Here is a 19,738-nt window from a genome sequence, read left to right on the forward strand (position 1 = left end):
GAACGGTTCTTTGACATAGGAAGTTTACTATGACACACCAAACCTTCATGGGGAAGAGTGTAAAAGTCCGGCAGGTAAGGCAAAGAATGAGGATGAGAAATTTAGTTATCAGGGGTTTTGTGTAGTCATTAGAAATGTCTCTTCTTCCCAGACTGGTTTGTCTTGTTCAGTGAATACTGTTTTATATGAACATCCCTTTTCCCAATAGCCATTTAAAATAATAATGAGGAAAAAATTTTAAAGATTTTGACAGTAAATGAAATCCTGTTACACATGATGAGGGCAGGGGGAAGGTGCTGCTATTTTCCTGGGCACAGGATATGCTCACTGAATATGGCACCAAACCTACCTCTTGTAGTGAATTCCTCTTACAATTATTTTACTTAAATGGAAAATCCTGTTACCACTTTCTGCTACTTTAACAGACAGAAAGCTTTTTCCAGTATTACTAATCACACTGGAGGAAGATTATAATCTCCTTTTTATACTGTAGTCTATGGCTGGATGCCATTGCCCTCCAAAGAAAATTCAGTATTGGTGTTTCTCAGGACATGTCGACTTTTGCCCTCAGTGAATTCATTCAAATTTAGAAGAAAAAAAAAATCCAGCTGTTCAATTTCTATTTTTGAGTTGTTTCTCAAGAAATTGTGAAATCAAAAAACAAGTTAAAAATATGGAGCTCTTCAATTTGCTTGAAAAATGACTACTAGATAGTCTTAAATTTCCTTTACTCTTATATTAGTGTTTAGTGTTTAAAATTATGCCAACCAAAAGACCCATTTAAGAAATAGAAAATTCCCATGTGTTTCTTAAAAACAGAGAACTTTTAAAACGTTTTCTCATTAATGACTTTGTAAATTGTACTACCAATATTTAGTAAGGGTGCAATAAAATAGACACACACATGTACTGCTGGAGGTGACATAAACTGCTACCACCTTTCAGAAAAGGCAGTTTGGCAATATACAATCAAAATCCTTAATTTATTTGACCTTTTGATTCAGAAATTCAACTTTCAGAAATTTAGTCAAATGTGTAAATAAAGAAATGGATAAGCATTTGTGTACAAGGGTGCTCATTAAAGCATTATTTGGAAGACAGAAAAACTGGAAACAGCCTACCTGTGCAATAGGTGGGACTTGGTTATGAAAATGATAAGCTATTCATATAATAGATTATCACACAGCCATCAAGAAATATCCCATTTGGAATAAGTATATAGAAGTAAAGAAAAAATGTTAACAGCTGTTATCTTTCAGTGGTGGGTGTCCAGGTGACTTACTTTCTTTTTTTCCCCAGCTTTACTAAGATGTAATTAACACAACATTGTATAAGTTTAAGGTGTACAATGTTTTGATTTGATACTTTTATAAACTGCAAAATGATTACCACCATAGTATTAGTTACCACTTCCATCCCATCACATAGTTACCATTTCTTTTTTGTGTGATGAGAACATTTAAGATTTACTCTCTTAGCACATTACTTTCTTTACTCCTTTCTGTATTTTCCAGATGTCCTTCAGTGTACATCTTTACTTTTTAAAAGGACTGAAAAATTCACTTGCTAGTAGTAGCATGGAGGAAAAAAATTTTTTAGCTACAGTTCAGCACGAATGAAATTTAATGCTCTCTTTACTATGGTTATAACTTCCAAATATTTGTACCTCTTTTAGCTTCCAGTGAGTATTAAAATATGGAAAGAGCCAAAAGTGGTATGTATTTTTAAGCTCTCCTTTTTCCCAAATGAAATCCCCCCAAAGAAGACCCCATATCCCCATTTTATTAGGCATGTCCATGTTATTTCTCTTCATAATTACAATTAGTTCTTATGAACTTTATCTGTGTTTGATCTGCCTCTTCACTGTGCAGGGACACATAATTCATCTTAAATTTCACATCCTCCCTCCTGCTCCGCTTATGTGCTGGAGAGTGTGTATAATGCCTTGTTTTTCAGAGTCTTCATTATTCAGAAGATGGCATATAACACAGTTACCTAATGCAAGCTTTATTCATATTTATAAAATCACTGATCAGATAATTATTGCAACAATTTTCAAACAACATCATGTAACCAAAAACTGTGGTGCGGGGGTGTAGGGTGGGTACGCTACAACCTAACACAATTTATTAATGATCTCTGCTGATTGAATCTGGCACTCTAGAAGCCTCAGTATCGCTTTCGAAGCTTGCAGAATCTACCTGTCGCTGGAAAGCAGCGTTACACTTTTCTGGGACGGAAGTCAGTAACCACATTCCCCATAAGCTTCCCAAGAGGAGAGAGAAGTGAGGGAGGTAGAACAGGTTGCCAAATACACTTGCACACTCCGTATAGATTAACCCACCGAATTAAGGGGCAGGAGGTCACCCAAGACAACTTTAAAGGCGCTCAGAGTCCTGGCGCGAATTAGACCAAGGCAGACTTTCTCTGATACCAGGCCACCACAAAAGTTCTTGAGGGTATCGGTTGTTACCTCCATCCTTCCCCTTCTCCTGTCATCTTCTACTGCTTTTCTTGGCCCTCTCCTTTCCGCAGCTTCTGTGCCCTTCGCTCAGCACTGACACTAGCGGCATTAACCACTGCCGGCCGTGAATTAAACCGGTACTTAGTAGCCAGGCTTTTCCTTGGCGCCCATGAAAGCATCCATGCCTGGGTTTTTTAAGGGGTAAAATTCCAGTGCCGCCAAGTCATCTCAAAAGCGCTTCTCGGCTCTACGCTGCTATTGGGAGCCTTCAACTCACAACGTGCAGTGGGGCTCAGGTAGAGGACCTAGGCCTCATCAAGCTAGAATATAACTAACAAGAGAGGGAATGGCTGAAAGACGTGAGAAAGCTGGGAGGTAAAATGATGCCCAAACTGAGCAACCTCAGACGCGCAAGCGCGTGGCCCACAGCTCGTCTCCCATGGCCTCAGCACAGCGCCTGCGCACAGCACCGGGGAGCGGCGGGGAGAGGAGACGAGCAGTCCGGCCTAGCGCTCCCACCGCCTCAGCAACCCCAGCCTGCAAGCCCCGCCTCCTCCAGCTGCTCACCTTCCCAAACAAGCGGGTGCGCCCCCGGCGGTCTCAGTCCATTGGCCCTTGGCCTTTTCCGTTTCCGCCCAGCCTTCCAGAGTCCACCAATCAGCTTGTGCGTTTGGGTAAGGGCCACCTCCGAGGCCGTCGCTCTGGCTCCTCTGCCTCCTCCCGCTGTTGCCTCCGCTGCTGCCTCCTCCCTCCCCACCTCCTCCGTCAGGCGGGCGTCTGCGGGGGCCCGAGGGGCGGCGGCGGTGGCGATATGGAACCGGGGGCCGGCAGCCGTAGCGCTGCTTGCGGGCAGGGGGCCGGGCCCCCGAGCACTCCGCCGCCCCGGGAGCAGGAGCGGAAGCTGGAGCAGGAGAAGCTCTCCGGGGTGGTGAAGAGCGTCCACCGGCGGCTCCGCAAGAAGTACCGGGAAGGTAAACAGCTAGCTGAGCGGGAGGAAAGGGAGGCCTCGTCGCCCCCAGCCCCTTGTCAGCCTCTCCCCTCCCCACAAGGGGCCACCATTACCACCTGAAGGAGCTGCACGTCAGCCCCGGCCACGGCCGCTCTCCCAGGCCCGGACGCCCCCTTCTCGGTCGAGTCCTCAGTCGGCGTCAGGCGCGCTCCTCCCGCCCCCTTTTCTTCGAGGGCCCTCGAGGAGAGTTCCAGGCCTGTGGAGGAGCCGAGCCCCCACCCCTCTCGTCCCCTGTCCCCAGCCGGGGTGCTGAGCTTGTTGTCACCACAAACAGACACCTAGACTCGCACAGGAGGTGGAGGTCGCTCGTTGCGAGAGCCGTGAAGCTAAAACACGAAGGCAGGTAGAATCCGTTCGAGAAAGAAAGGACGGACTGAGAAGCCCGAGTTGCCCCTCACTGACCAGCCTGTTTGATTTGCTGCTGCCTCAGACCCCCTAACGAGGACCTCATTTCTGCGGGTTTAGCCCGGCCGGGCTTCCTCGCATTGGCTTCCAGGGCTGCGAAGTCAGCAGGCCTTTTAGCTGACTGGACTTCACCTTGTTAAAAGGGGGAGGGGCTCCATCCTGCCCCCTACCCCCTTCCCTCGTTCTTCAAATGCTGGCTCTTAGTGTTTGTTTAGGCAGGGGAGGAAGAGATCTGGGGCAGGTTCTCAAAATGCTGTTTAGATTTGAGCAATCTGTGTAAGTACCAAGCCTCCTTAAAGATCCGCATCCCGGTGAAGCCATTCCTACATCGCTGGGAACCCCTCTCATGGAGGATCTTAAGCGAAGGAAGAAGCCGCTGTAGCTTTTGCTTGGGCCTGAGGAGTGTTTATTGTTGGGATCTACAGTTATCCTTGGTATTTTAAATATAGACTTTTTTTTTTTTTACAGAGCTATTTTGTAAGAAACTGACAGTGAAAATTCCCACTTTTTTATGTGCCTTTTTTTTTTTTCAAGACGTTTCTTCTAAGTATCAAAATGAGAGATAACTTTCTACTTGCTCTGGCTTTATTTAGCTTAATTACAAACTGAAAAGTAAGCAGCCTTCTAGTGTTGGTCTTATACTTAGTTAAGTGAGGATTAGAAGCAAAATTATGACAGTGAAGGAGCAGACAGGTAAAATCATTTACTTTTCATTTACAAACACTTTTCAATTACTCTAGAAGATTAAAACTAAGTGTCTTTTGTTCTTTTGAATGTAGCTGGTGTGTTTCATTTTTCAAACTTTAAATTCAAAGTTTTTTCCCTTGGCAACTCAAGCCTTGATTTTTTAATAGCTGCTTAGATAGTCATTCTCAAAGATGGCCTATAGTTATTGTTTAATAGGTAGCAATAGAAAGAGACTTATCAGGCATACTAATATATTGAAATTTTTTTTAAAAGAATGCTTTAAACCCCAACCCACAATTTATTCAATAAAATGAGTAGTTACCATAGCAACCATTGCATCATTCTTGATATTCAGAGAATGCACTTACATAATAGCAGTCACTGTAGGTTTTTATGTTGTTTGGATAAATGAGGAAATAAATGGGCTCACTTTCTCTTATGCTGTTCTGTACAAATTTAAGCAAGTACATCTTTTGAAAGAAAAAATTAGTAGCATATAATTTAATTTCCATTTTTACCTTATTTATAATAATTTCATTATTATTCATTATTCATAAATGAATTTGTTCCACTTAAATTAATACACTGCTAATGTGTCACCATGTCTTCAAGTGCTGTTTATACTTGCTTAGTTCCCACATGTTGAAACATGTCTTTAAGCCTGAATATTAACCAAGGGAACACTTGTTTAAAATGAGAATCAGTAGTTGGAAATTACCAGAGCTAGAATAGATACATATAATTCACAAGTGAATGATCTAGTATCCTTCTGGGCAGGTAGTTCTGGCAGTCTGTAAACATTTGAATGAGACTGTTCTTAAGGCATTTTAATGCCCTGAATTCCAGCAATGATCTACTCCAGCGATATACAAAGCCCCATCAGTGAACTAGCAAAGTAAAAGAGCCTTTCTACCTTTATTTCTGATATGTAGGTCAAATCTTGTAATTTGACAAAAATCCACAAAACAGCCATCTGAAAAAGTCTGATCACGCACATAGTAATGCTAAAGGAATAATTTTTAGTGTTTTCCTTTGAGGTTTTAGTATTATTGTAATACTGATGGTCCCCAATCTGCGAACATATTTTACAAGTTCATTTGCAAGTCAGCTCTGGTTATAAAATAATAATATAAATGGTCATTAGGTGCTAGGTCAGGTTATAAAGGCTTATTTAATCAGTAACATACCTGAATTGTAATACCAGTAACTGTAGAAGCTATCCTTTTATAACACTGTTCCTATCAGGAAATGCAGTGAAAATTCCAGCTTAGAATCTTGGAATGTTAGACTAGAAGGAATCTTAGCGTTTATCAATGATTCCCAAACATGGATAATCAGTAGACTCATGGGTTCTTTTTAGAATGTTCCTGTATTCCACCTCAGATGTACAGTTTCAGAAACCCTATGAGTGGTACTTGGAAACTTGTCAGCCACATTTTGAAGTGATGATCTAAACTAGTTCCTTCCTTTTTACACATGAGTGAGCCAAATCCCCCATATAGTAAAACAAACAAACAAACAAACTTGCTTTAAGTTTGGATAGTTTGGATAGTTCATCATTAGCATTGAACATATTTTATGGGGATAGTAATTTTTTCTTCCCAATTCCAAGCCTAATAGTGATTCCAGATGTTGTTATGGGAGGGAAAATGGGAAGCAGGAAGTAGACTAGAATTTGTGTTAAGTAAAAGGATGTAAATTGATGGGAATGAGGCATTTCATGGGATAGGTATGATTAGCTGAGTTGGGGTTATGTAAGGTGTAGATTTCTTGGGAAGTGATGGCAGAGAAGGAGGTAAGTTGGAGCAAAATGAAGAAGGAGGCAAAACATTCACTGGATAGTAAGGACAGGAGTGAGAACTGGATAACGAGTGTCGGGTTGGATAATATAGTTTTCCCTTCCCTTATCTCTGGTAGTGGAATTGAAAATGAAGCAGAAATGAAAATGAAAATAAGATTTTTCTGTTGCGGTAGAAAAAGGTTTCTCTCTACACTTCCCAGCCTGTTTGCCCCACTAATGTTTGTTGTTGGTGATAAGCAGGATTGAGGTAGAGGGTAGTGAATAGGAGATAAAGTCCAGCAGGTAGATTTAATGCACTCTTTTCTTTTTACCACTTTTCCCCTCTCTACTCCATTTTACTGCCTGTCCTATGTCACCATTTAGAGATCCTTTGCCTATTTGTATAAGTGTAAAGTGAGAATTGGAGATAAAGGTCAGTGTTCCAGGCAGTGCTGATATCTGAAGTAGTTACCAAAAGGAAATGGGGGAAATGTTTATCAGTGGTGATGAGAAGGAATGTTTCTGGTGTCAGTCATTTATTTATATATAAGGGACAGTCTTTTAGATTGAGTTTATATAAATTGAAATTTGCTTGCAGTTGTGTTTTCTGTCTTTGAATTTTCAAAATATGGCCTCTAAGCCAAAAATATTTTAAATATATCATAGAGCTGTAGGCAGCTTTTTAGTAAGTCTCTGCTTTCCAAATAGAGACTTCATTGTTTAATCAGATTGCCTGGTAAGTACATATCTAATTGAGAACTGTGTATTTTCAGTTGTCTTTGTATGATTTTTTCCATAATCTTAGTCACATAATCCCATTCCTATAATGATTGTTATTATGATTGGTATCTCTTTTTTCAAACTGGAAGTATTTATGTAAAAACTCTAAGAAAATGTAAAAGCTGCAGCTGTTAGTAATAAAAATATGATCTCCATTCCATTTAGTTTTGATTTTTTAACCTATCTTGTGCAATTTTCATCAATTTATTAAGTCTCTGAAGTTACTTACTCTTTATGCCAGAACAGGTTAAAACAGTTTGTCACATAAACAAACCCATGCAGGTTATCAATCAGAGAAAAATTAAAATGCATATTAACCTGTTGACAATTGTATTCTTAAGGTCATGGGTTAATGGGTGATCTTTATTATGCTTTTCTACATTAAAAAAATCAATGTCTTTAGTAGCAATGACGATATTATAAAAGTAGTTAAATAAGACAGATTACTGATACTGAAACAGAAAAGGAGAACACAGGATAGGCTGGTTCTGTAGACTAAGTCTGGAAAAAAATTGTGTTACAAAGATTAAGAGCTGTTAGCATTTTGAGTCAATGACTAAGTAGCCTAGTTTAGATGTTTAATTCTTATTGATTATTCACATTATTCTATTTGTTTGAGACAAAGAGAGAGCTAGAATAGTGATGTAGTTTAAGCTGAAGAATAACATTTGTGATTGGTTGTTCTTTAGCAAGTATCTAAAACAAGAGAATTGTGGTGGGGAGTAGGGAAAAAACCTTTGAATTAGAAATAATTTTAAACTATAGCCAAAAGGTCTAAAAATGAAAGAATGAATGTAATGTTAGAGTTTTTCTTGTAATAAATTTTTGAAATTATTTTTAAAATTAGGATAACAGAGTCTGTTTTTAATTGAAATTTCCTATTTTTTCCCTACGATGGTCTTCAATACTACTTTAAAATAACTAGCTCCATGACCCCAAGACACTTTTAACAGGTTCTCTTTGTTTTACATTTTTTTTTCAAATGAAGTTTTACTGTATTTTCTTTACATCTTCCCAGTCATGCCCATTTTGATATAGAATCAGAAAATGCTACTTTTTATGATAGAATCTTTGCTCAATCAGCAAAATAAGTAAGGTGAAAACTGTTCACAGCATGGCTTGTTAACTTTGCCCTAGGAAAATTTGAACTGCCATTGTAGCAAGGGAAAAAAAATGAAAAGAATTTAATAATCAGTTACACTGAAATATAAAGGGAACATTGACTAATAAACAGTCAACTCAGTGAGGGGCACATAGTACGTTAACTATTTGATTTTGTTATTTTTGGTCAACCTTGGAGTAAGGTATCTTTCTAGGTATTTTTTACATTTCAAAAGATACAGTAAAAATCAGAAGTATTGGTATAGAGCCTTTGATTGTTTTGTGGAGAAGAAAATATAGCAACAAATGCAGTGGATGTTAGCCTTGATTTCATATCAGTGTCATCTGTGGAACTTTGTGGAACACAGACATCAGCATTATTTAAAATCTCCATAGATTATACAGTGGACAAAGGGCTGAGGAACCCTGAGATAAAATACTGTAGATTGGAGTAGGAAGGAATCTAGAAGAAAGGAAATCAGCTAGGGGACTCTTACACTAATCTATTTTTTAAGGTTAATAATAGCATAAGTAACAGTAACAATCACGAAAATAGAGAAAGGTAAGTCAAATACTTCTTGAAGGTCAAAGTGAGCAGTTTTAGTGAAAGTAAATGGGAAGAGTCAAACATGATGCCAAGATTTCTTGCCTGGGAAAATATAAGTAGCCATTTCCCTGTTCTCTTTGTAAATGTGTGTATTGTGATGAGGGCAGGAAGAAAAGAGCACAGACAGGCAGGTTGGCTTGTCATAGTGATAGTGGTGATGATTTAGTTTGAAGGTATCACTTGGAAGTGAAGAGTTAGAAGCCCTCTCTTGAAGATGAAGCTGTGAGGGCTGGAGTGATGGTAAGGTATAACAGAAGATACCAGTAGTGTCCAGTTTGATAAAGTAAGTGCTCCCCATTCTGCCTTATGCTCCCATAGCACAATTTTGTTTGCCTGTATTGTAGTTATCACTTAGCAGTTCACTTGTCTGTCTTTCCTGCTAAACTTTGTTCCTTAGAGTAGATCTCTGCCTTTTATCTTTGTATCCCTAGTACCTAGCATCTTACCTTGTAGATATAAGGCATACACACACACAAAAGAAAGAAGTTAATACAGATATTTCCAGATATTTGAGTCTAATCTTTTTATAATCGTAACTTAAAAATTTTAACTTTTGGATACAAATTTTTTATAATGAATTTATGGTCATATCTTCTTAAATGAGTATATTAGATTAATTAAACCTTTTGAAAATGGTCCAAATTATTATTATTAGCATCATCCTATTTTAAAAAACCCTGTGTAGTAGTAGGGAATGTAAATATTTCGAAGTACCTTGTTATTAACATTTGATACATGTTTGTTGAATCAGCTTGCCTTATTTTACTGTATACTGTGAATTCCAGTTCTCTTCTTATCTGGTCCTCCCTCTTCCCTCCTCACTGGTTCCCAAATAGCAGTGGCAACCAAAAGTTAAAAAAAAAAAAAGTTTGTTCTCAAAAAAAAAGAGAACTAATAAGGATATTGTAATGATGCAATGTGTGTCACTGTGTGTGTTGGTATTAGAAGCTGGTAATAATTTTGTGTATGTGTAAATATTTACTTATGTACTCTAACTTCACATGCAAAAATTTTGCAACCCCAGTATCAATTCCCTAAATTTTGGAGGTGAAATTGATACTGGCTGTAAAACAATCCAGACACCTGAGAAATGCTGATCTAAACTGTACTAATTTATTGTGGTTTAAGTGTAGATATATTAATGCTCATTGCAAGGGTTATTTTAGAATCCCCATGCCTTTCGAGGGACATCTGAGTATCCCCTATTCTTCTTTGTATAGAAACTCCTCTACTTATATAGAAATTCCTATTCCCATTTATACAGAAATTAAGTCTCAAAAGATTCTCCATAACTCCTTTGTTTACACTAAACAAGTGATCTGTGTGGTCATTGTTTCACAGGGGAATAATAGATACTGATGCCTTTGATTCTAATTTGATTTTTTTCCATCTCTTGTACAGGGTGTATTCAAAGAGTTTTACATTTTGGATTAACTGGTTTTTTTTTTTTATCATAAATATGTTTATAATAAGAGAATGCTCCAAGCACAGAAAATTCACCATGGGCCAAATTATGTTTGTAAATATGAAGTTTTATCCACACAGTGTTTTGTTTTTTAATTAAGATTCGACTCTTGAGTTTGCCCTGGGCCTCAGTTGCTCTGTATATTGTTTCATCAGGCATTTGAGTTTACAACCTTGCTATAGACCTGTGGTTTTAATCCGTGGCTGCACAGTGGATTCATTTGGGAAGCAGTAAAATAAATGGCCAATTCCTACTTCAGACAAATTAAATGAAACTTCTAGGTAATTCCAGTATGCAGCCAGAGTTGAAAGCACTGCCAGAAATCTAATAATGTAGTTGCAGAGACTAAATAACTACATTTGACTGACAAAAGACCATTTGTTTGTGGCTAGTAGAGTCAGTGTACTTTGCTATAGTGCAAAGCTTTGTTTGTTTCAATTAAAGTTCATAAGTTAAAAACGCATAAAGAGGGGCAAGGTGGTATAGTGGTTATGAGCATGGACTTCGGCACTTGACTGCCAGGTTTGATGTGTACCTTTGAGAAGGTTACTTAATCTCTCTGTACTTCAGTTTCTTTATCTGTAAAGTAAAAATCTGCCTCAGTGGCTTGGTATTAGATTTAAATGAGTTAATATTTGTAAAGTACTTAAAACAGTATCTGGCACATAGGAAGCATTATGTGTGTTAAATACATAATTTAAAAAGTTATAAGTGTATCTGTAGCTGTTCTGCCTGGATGCATTTAAGGACATTGCAGATTGAATGGTTCCTGGAATTTCTACCTAGACTGTTCTGTAGTCACTTTCTTCTTCAGTATTAAAATGGCTGTAGTTTTTTTTTTTTTTTTTGCCCCCTTTGCTGCTTATAGTTCTGACTTCTTATATGAAAGATCCAACCTCTTACTGCATTGGAATTTTGGGATTTTCCCCTTGTCAGAGAAACTACTAGTTGCAGCTCGTTATATGTAAGATGCAGCTTTACAGCTAGTTTCTTTGTTTGATTCTCAAGAGCTGCTTCATCACCAAACACCTTGGATGTTTTTGTCCCACCTTTAGGTGTGACACTATATCAGATGCTCAAGAATTCTGAGAAGGCTGGTCTGTGTGTGGTTTAAATATGTTTGTGAGACAATCTGGTCCTGAACACTTTGTTTTAATGTCTTAGGTTGGCTGTTGAACTTGTTTCCATTTGGTCATGAGTTTCTCTGCTTACCTCATGTTAGAGAAAATGACCTTTCAATGTTCTTTGAACTTGAATTTGGTAATCTGGTCATTCATAGATAATGCATCTTAAAGCCCATATTTGGTAATATACCTAAGTAAAAATAAAATTTTTTGTATTTTTAAAAGTTTAAGATTTGTGATACTCAAAATTACTTCTTATTTTTAGATGACCCTCAAATTTTATGAAATACAGTTTTTATTTTGTAACTTTTGATGTGTTCATGGCACATATTTTATAATGAAATCTATTAAGGTACAGTTTATATGCAATGAACTGTACCCAGTTAAAGTATATAATCCATTGAGTTTTGACAGATATATACACCTATGAAACCTTTACCACAGTCAAGACGTAGAACATTTCTATTGCCTCTAAAACTTCTTTGTGCTCCTTTGCAGTCATTCTCTCTCTCTATACTCTTGGTCCCACTGATCTTTTGTCCCTGTAGATTTATTTTCGTTTTTTAGAATTTTATATACATGGAATTGTGTGCCTTCTCTTCTGCATTGTACACCACTTAAGAACCGCAATAGTGCACTGTTAATCTTTGGTATCATGACCCACAAGGCTAAACCACCAAGAATAATGGCGTGCAATTCCTATCTTAAATTGGCCTCAGATTTATATTTAATAAATTTATTACCTTCTGTGCGTTATAGTCTATCTTTTTATAATGAGAATTAGGATAGTTACTGAGAAAATTTTATTTCTAGTGTGCTTCACATCAGATGGTCCTGGCATGTAAAAATGCATGAACCTTAGTACCACCTATTCATTTTTTCATATTTAAGTACCTTTTAATCTATTTAGTGTTATTACCAATATTTTCTTCTTAATCTTAAAGATTTTCCAAAAAGATCCATGTACTGTTGTCAAAGAACTTAATGGAGATGACTGCATTAAAACTTGCAAGTTTTTTTTTTAACAATAATGTAAAGTGGAAAAAAAATTATAAATTGATTTAAAACAGTAGAGTGAGTCTCCAGAAAATTGACTCTAAACCTCTTATTTTGATAACACTGTTTTAACATACTCAAATTTTACTGCTTATTCATCACTGTTAGCTGTTGAAAGTTATCAGCTATAATTTGAATTTTACTGTAACAACTAATTTAATTTGTTCTTTCTGGTGTTCCTGTCATTTTTGAGCATGGTGAAAACTTAAGTTACTTTCTCCCCATTAATGGGGAACCATGATTAACTTATATAGCTTATACAAGTTATAAATCAAAAGTAGTCTTTGCTTTTCAGTTTAAACTTTCTAATGGGAAAATCACACCTGGTTTTAATAGATAACTCTATATATAAACAAATGACGAAGTACTATATGGATGGCAGTTACATATTTGGGGAAATTGTAAGATGATCAAGTGGAAGGCAGATAAATCCTCTCAAAGAATATGTGAATTCACTTATGTTTTGAAGGAAAGAAATTTGCTATATCAGATGTTATGAGAGAGGTTAATTCATAGAGGAAGAGTAGAATCAACTTTAAAGAGATAGTTTAGGGATTCCATTGGTTCACTTGAGTTTGGACCTGTAATACAGCTGTTCTTGAGGTTATTAAGTAAAAGCAACAATAAATAACTTCTTAACTTATTTCATTGTCCTTAACTTATTTCATTGTCCTTGGTCCTTACAAAGACAATGCAGTCAAAGTAATAATATCTTAAGATAATCATAAAATATTAAAAATGGAACTCTGTCCTTTTTTTTTTTTTTTAACATCCCTATGACTTATTTATTTTATAGCTGGAAGTTGGTACCTTTTGATCTCCTTCACCTATTTTGCCCACTCACCTACCCCCTGTCTCTGGCATCTACCCATCTGTTCTCTGTTTCTATGAGCTTGGTGGGTTTTTTTCCCTTGGATTCCATGGAACTCTGTCTTTTTAATTAATCAGTTAATGATTGGGCTATTTTTTCTTAGTTATTGTCTTTTCATAGGAAGTAGGTTATATTTTGTTTATACTTTAGTTGCGGCATTTAATGTTTGTGAAGGTGAATTTCGTCAGTAAGTATGATGTTATCTTGGTAGTAGGCTTCAGAATAATTCAGTTCATTGATTTCCATACTGAACTTGGTTTAGCAACTTTAAGTTGACATCGCTTGTGTTTTAAATTATTAATTAATTTTTAATTAGTGTTTTAAGAAATTTAAATGTGAAAAGAGTGTAACAAACAGAAGTCATGGTAATTTTGAACTTCATTCAAGAATTTTATAGACAGTCAGGTGACTGTTTTTAAGACTAGGTAGAGCTTTAAGTTGATCTTAAAACTACGTATTTGAACGAATGATTACTGATTTCTTCTTTAGATTTATTATTTTGGTCTGACTGTAATATGTTTATTGATTCTTAATTTCAAGTTAGGCTGCAGGACATATATATTTTTAATTGTGCTTTCTAAATATAATTTTTGAATTGCCCAAGTTCTCTGTATTTAAGCAAAGTGAAATGTATGTGTTCATTGGAGATTTTCATCTTCTCTCCGTTCTTTTTCTTCTCACCCTTCTCCTTCCCCTTCTTCTCCCTCCCCCCCTTTTACTTTAAGATACATTCATGTTTTCATAGGATGCCTATAAAAATGAATAAGAAAGTAGATTATTAATCATAATGATTTTGAGTCATCACAAATGCCAATATATTAGAATCATTATAAGGCTAATTATTCATTGAGAGCTCTGATTGATTGAACTTGAATACTTAAGCATTGCTTGTTATGTTGAGTAGGGCTTTGATACAGACCTCAGCAAGTTCTTATTTCTTGATTTAACTTTTGATAATGAAAAGTATTATCATTTTAAATAAGACAATCTTTTAAATATTGATTGACCTAATAACTAAATTATAACAAAAATACATAGAATTGAGTTTAATGTATTTTTTTGTATATGTAATTTTACCAAGTTAATGGGAGGGTTTTGAATATGTATACTGGGTACTGGTCAACCTTAACTTTTTTTGGCTTTTACAACCCAAATCATAAATTATTTTAAAAATACTTAAGGGTAAGTAGCACTATTTTGAATACTGTAAAAATAAGTAATGGGCTGTTGCCAAAAAACCCCCTGAATTTTCCTATTCTATTTTTAATAAATTGATTTATCTAAAAAATAATAAGCTTTCAGGGATATTCTGGAAAGTGGAATTTTCTCATAACTGAAGGCTAACTTTTTTTGTTGTTGTTGTTCAAATTTGTAACCAAACACTTTAATACAATGTATACCTAGTAGACAGGGTTTGATACTTTTTTGTTGAATATATATGTGATTTAAAAAAGTTCTGAGTCCAGAATGGTTTACATGGAACATAGGGAATATATCAGGTTCCTATCTCTATTAAGAGCAGCTACCACATTTTATTACATCTTCTCTTCCTTTGATACTGTTAACTTTATTATTCTCTGTAGTGTTTGACATAGGGTATTTTTTCAGCAAATCTGTTGAAAGAATGAAAAGTGTATACAATTGCATTGTTTAGTCTCAATTATATATTAAGTGTACTACACTATTAATCTCATCAATTTCAGTATCAGCATATTTGGAGAGTCTGGAGACTCTTAAATGTTAGTAAAAAAAAAAAAACATTAAATTGAAGTCTGCAATTAGTTTGAGTTGATTAGGCTTACAGACAAAATTTGAATCCTTCCTCAAGATTTCAGTAGCAGATAGTAAGCCTTAAAACTTCATTAAAAATAATTGACAGTATTTAAAGAGAATTTTGAGTGTGAGAAACCAAAGGTCTTCTAAAAAGCTGAAGGGGCAGTAGGTTTCCATATATATGTACACTTGTCTTTGCGTCACCTAGCTAGTGGAACAATTCTAGTGTTAATTGAGTTTCACAATATGCAGTGACTTAGAGGACTCTGAGAATTTGTAATAGATGCATTTGATGGCTCACATATATACCCTTGGTCCTCTGGTATGGTGGACAGACACTGTGAGCTCAGAGGCACCCAGTCCCAACAGAGTCCCATTTAAATGTGTGCTGCTTTCTTTTCTGCTTTCTACCTTTCACCAGCACTGCTGGAGCCCACTGAGAGCATCCTGCTTTTCAGTACCTAAGTGCAGACTAGAAATATAGGTTGTTAACAACCCTCAGTTAATGAGGGATAGTAACTGATAGATAAATACTTCAGTCTCCCATCCTCTAGGTGCACAATTCCAGAGGCATTCTGTATGCTTCTCTGCTGCCCACAGCAGCAACCTCAATAATGTACCCTTGTATTAGCATTTTCTGCTTCCTTAGCTTGTTCTCCCTATTCTTACTCCTGTTTGCTAGGATTCTCTCCTGAATAAATTACTTATACACAGGTCCTTGTCTTAAGTGGGGCCTTCTACAGAATCTAAACTAAGAAATCTTTTAATGAAAAAGAATATGAAAACAAATATATGTATGTATATGCATGATTGGGACATTGTGCTGTACACCAGAAATTGACACATTGTAACTGATGGTACTCTAATTTAAAAATAAAAATTAAAAAAATAAACTAAGAAGTCTTATAGAAAGGAAATCTGTTTAAGTATGTTAAACATAGCTTTTCCCAAACATATTTGATCACAGAACTTTTGTTTGAATGACTTCTATTACCAGAAAATGTAGTAAATTTATGTATTTATTTATGACATGTACATTACATAGGACATTGAAACATTCATGTTCAAGCAAAGGGCCTTTTAGAGTTGAAGATATCCATCTTGAAAAAAGATAAAGCACCTTTGAAATGATAACTATACCTTCATGAACTGTTTAGCGTTGTCTGATGAATAAAGTTGAGAATAGTTTTATGAACCATTGGAGATTTATTAAAGTAACAATAATCAAAATATTTGTTTCAAAGGCTTTACTTCCTGTAGTTTTATTTAGAAACTTGATAAATAACTACATCTGAAAGATGTTGCTTAAACTAAGGAGTTTTTCTTTGAGAATTTAGAAAAATTTGTTTGCCTGCTTGTTTTTAGTGGACAGTTATTGCCAATCTGCTATATAACAATTTGAGAGCCCTGTCTCTACACAGATAGTAGTGATTAGTGAAAATATTGTTGTATAAGAATATGACCACAAAAAAGAGAAAACTTTTCATCCTTTTTGGATTTAAAAATCAATATTCAGACCAAGACTGATACATATTCATCTTAACTGAACAATGCATGTGTGAGGGCATGTTTGTACCCTTATTTCTCTTTATTGTGTTGGTCAAACTAGAAGGCTAATAGTTTGATTTTCAACTCAGTACCTACTGAACTGTGTGCTTAAAATAACCAGTAAAGTTTTTCAAACTTAAAATCTTCAACTCTTAAATACTAGAATCTAATCATCTCACCTGGGAAAAGAATTTGAATACAATCACCATCCCCAAATTTGGCTATTCTATTTATGTGTTTAAGTTTATTCTCTTACTAAACAATTGCCTACATTTGAACAGGTGGCAAGAGAACCTAAGTCTTATGTCTAAGAACATTGAATGACTCCACCTTGATAATTTTTGTTTACTCTTTTACCCTTATAATTATGTTAATGTTACTTATTTGGCCATAGCATTCTCATACCTTTCTTTATAAAGAACTCACATTGATGTTTCAGATTTCATATTAAATGTGTAGCGACTGATTTATTTAAAAAGAAAAATAGTAGCAGCTGAAAGTAATGCTGTGGCCACATAATATAGTCAGCTTATAATTTTTATTCATTTTATAAAGACTCAAAACTTCAGAGAGGTTTCCAAGGTAGTTTCTCCAGCAATATTTTTGCCCTAGGATTGTAAGTTTTTAAAGTGTAGTATGCTTAGAGCAAGTCCAAGTGTATAAATACAAATATTTAACTTTCTGGCTAATTTATGTTGCCATCTCACCTGTCAATCCCTTTTTAATATAGGGGACTAATAATTATGTAGAAATTCAAGAAAGTAACAGGCAAGAAGCAGGCTTAAGTGGTTTCTCTGTTTCTGCAAGGAACTATTGCCCAATGGTAGCAGGATAATTAGTGTTTGAATGACCAGCCATACTTATCCTCTACCAGCATACTTTTGGTTTATAAATTGATAACTGGCATATGTCTACTTACATTTATTAGTTTTATTCAACTTTGCAAATCCACCTGTTTAAAATGGTAAAATTTATTTGATTATCAAATCATCATGGTTAAAATGATGCATCCTTTTGTATAAAGGAGCTTTAAAAATTATGATGTTTAAACTTTATGAAGTTTTGCCTTATAATTTTGTTTTAGATTTTGCTAAAACTTTTAAGAGCCTGACATTTTAAAATAAAGTTAATTTATTTTTTCTTTGTTTTTAGTGGGAGATTTTGATAAGATCTGGCGAGAACATTGTGAGGATGAGGAAACACTTTGTGAATATGCTGTTGCAATGAAAAATTTGGCAGATAATCATTGGGCAAAAACTTGTGAGGGCGAAGGTCGTATTGAATGGTGTTGTAGGTGAGTGTTTTTATGAATTAACATTTTTGGTTTTTGTTTAAACTCTTAAGTCTAAGCAGTGCTGTATATGATTCATTATACAAAAACAGAAATGTTTTAAAATAGATGATGTATTTTAAACAACTTCTCCCCCTTGCCTTAACTTTCTCTCAGTTTATTTCATTCATCTTTTTCTAATCAAAATGTTTTTCTTTGATATAACTTTAAAGTTTTTGTTTCAACTTTTTAAAAGTATAGCTTTATATACATTTAATATGTTTAAGTGTTGATACATTTAAAATAAGAGATTTAGCACTTGACTCATCATTAGTAAGTTGTAGTACAGAAATTTCTTTGGGTAAGTATGTTCATTAGAATAAAAATGAGTATTTTTCCATTCTTTAAAACTGAAAACATCTTAAAAGTTTCCAAATCCTGTACTTTTTATATATGATTCAGGGTATTATAGCACTTATATTTGATTTTGGATATAAGTTTATTTCCTCGTAGCATAGCTTCTAATGTTAAAAACATCAGAAAATGAAATACTGCTCATCATTTGTCTCAAGTGATAAAATTATAAGAACAGATGTGTGTACTGACTAAATTTAAATATGAATTCCTGGAAAACAAAACCTTATCTTTTTAGCTTGGATAATAAGTTTGTTGTAACTTTAGGTTTATATTTCATTTCAGTTATATTTTATTCCAAATTTCTGTTTTAATCTCATTTAAAAATTATGTAATAATGTGTATTTCATTCATTCAACAAATAATCCAGAGAAAAATATGTATTTATTTTATTTATTTATTTAATAAGTTATTTATTTAATAAATTCTTTTATTTATTTTTTATTTATTCTTTATTTAATAAATTATTCTTATTGTCTTTTATTCTTTTCTTTCTTTATTTAATAATTCTTTTACTTATTTCATAAGTTACTCTTATTGTCTACTGTAAACTAGTTATATCATAGGCACTGTGATTACAGCAGTTAATCAGACAAAAATCCTTGCTCTCATGGAACTTACATGTTAGTGGGAATGAGAAGCAAGAAGCAACACATAAATATATACTAGGTCAGATAATGGTAAGTGCCATGAGAAAAATAAAGTAAGGAAAAGTAAAACAATTTTAAATAGAATAGACAGAGAAGGCCTTTCTAATGTGATATGTAAAGGACATGAAGGATGTGAGAAAACAAGCCTTAACAAGTCTAGAGGCCTGGAGGCAGGAGCTTGCTGGCATGTTTGAGAAATAGCAAGGAGACCAATGTGGCTAGAGCAGAATGAGCAGCAGGGGGTGGTGGGGCGGTGGTAGAAAATATAAGGTAACAGCTAGACTTTGTAGGATCTTGTGGACCGTTGTAAAGACATTGGCCTTTATTCTGCATGAGATGAGAAGTCATTAAATGTTTAAGGAGAGGAGTTCCAGGATTTTATTAGCCTTTTAAAATGTGTCACAAATTTTTAAGAATTAATTTCTGTGTTAAGATAGACTATAGAAAGGGCAGGGGTGTAAGTAAGGAAACCAGTTTGGAGTCTACTCTAACAATCAAGGCACAAAGTTATAGTGAAACAGTTTCCCTGGAGAGTGAGAAGATGAATGGACAGGACATTGTGGTAGGATTAATGCTCAAGTGAGTATAATGACTTAAGAGAGGAGCAAGGGAGAAGCTGATGTATACATTGTGGTGATTATGATGATATATAAGAAGGAAATTTAAAATATGAGGTAGGTAGGGAGTGGTGGAAAGATGGTATCATCAGTGGATTGTGGAGTCAAAGAATTGTG

The 19,738-nt window shown here is 35.3% G+C and overlaps 1 protein-coding gene across 1 annotated transcript in view; it reads left to right on the forward strand.

The window, feature by feature from the left end:
• Positions 1–2,979: 2,979 nt before the first annotated feature.
• Positions 2,980–19,738, forward strand: part of BMT2 (base methyltransferase of 25S rRNA 2 homolog) — an 82,490-nt gene continuing 65,731 nt past the window's right edge. Inside the window, exons 1-2 of the mRNA XM_032483663.1 lie at positions 2,980–3,435; positions 17,823–17,964. Of these exons, the coding sequence (XP_032339554.1) occupies positions 3,276–3,435; positions 17,823–17,964 (302 nt within the window). The 5' untranslated portion in view covers positions 2,980–3,275. The remainder of the gene's footprint in view (positions 3,436–17,822; positions 17,965–19,738) is intronic.

This window comes from Camelus ferus, chromosome 7, assembly GCF_009834535.1.
Source record: "Camelus ferus isolate YT-003-E chromosome 7, BCGSAC_Cfer_1.0, whole genome shotgun sequence".
Lineage (NCBI taxonomy): Eukaryota > Metazoa > Chordata > Mammalia > Artiodactyla > Camelidae > Camelus > Camelus ferus.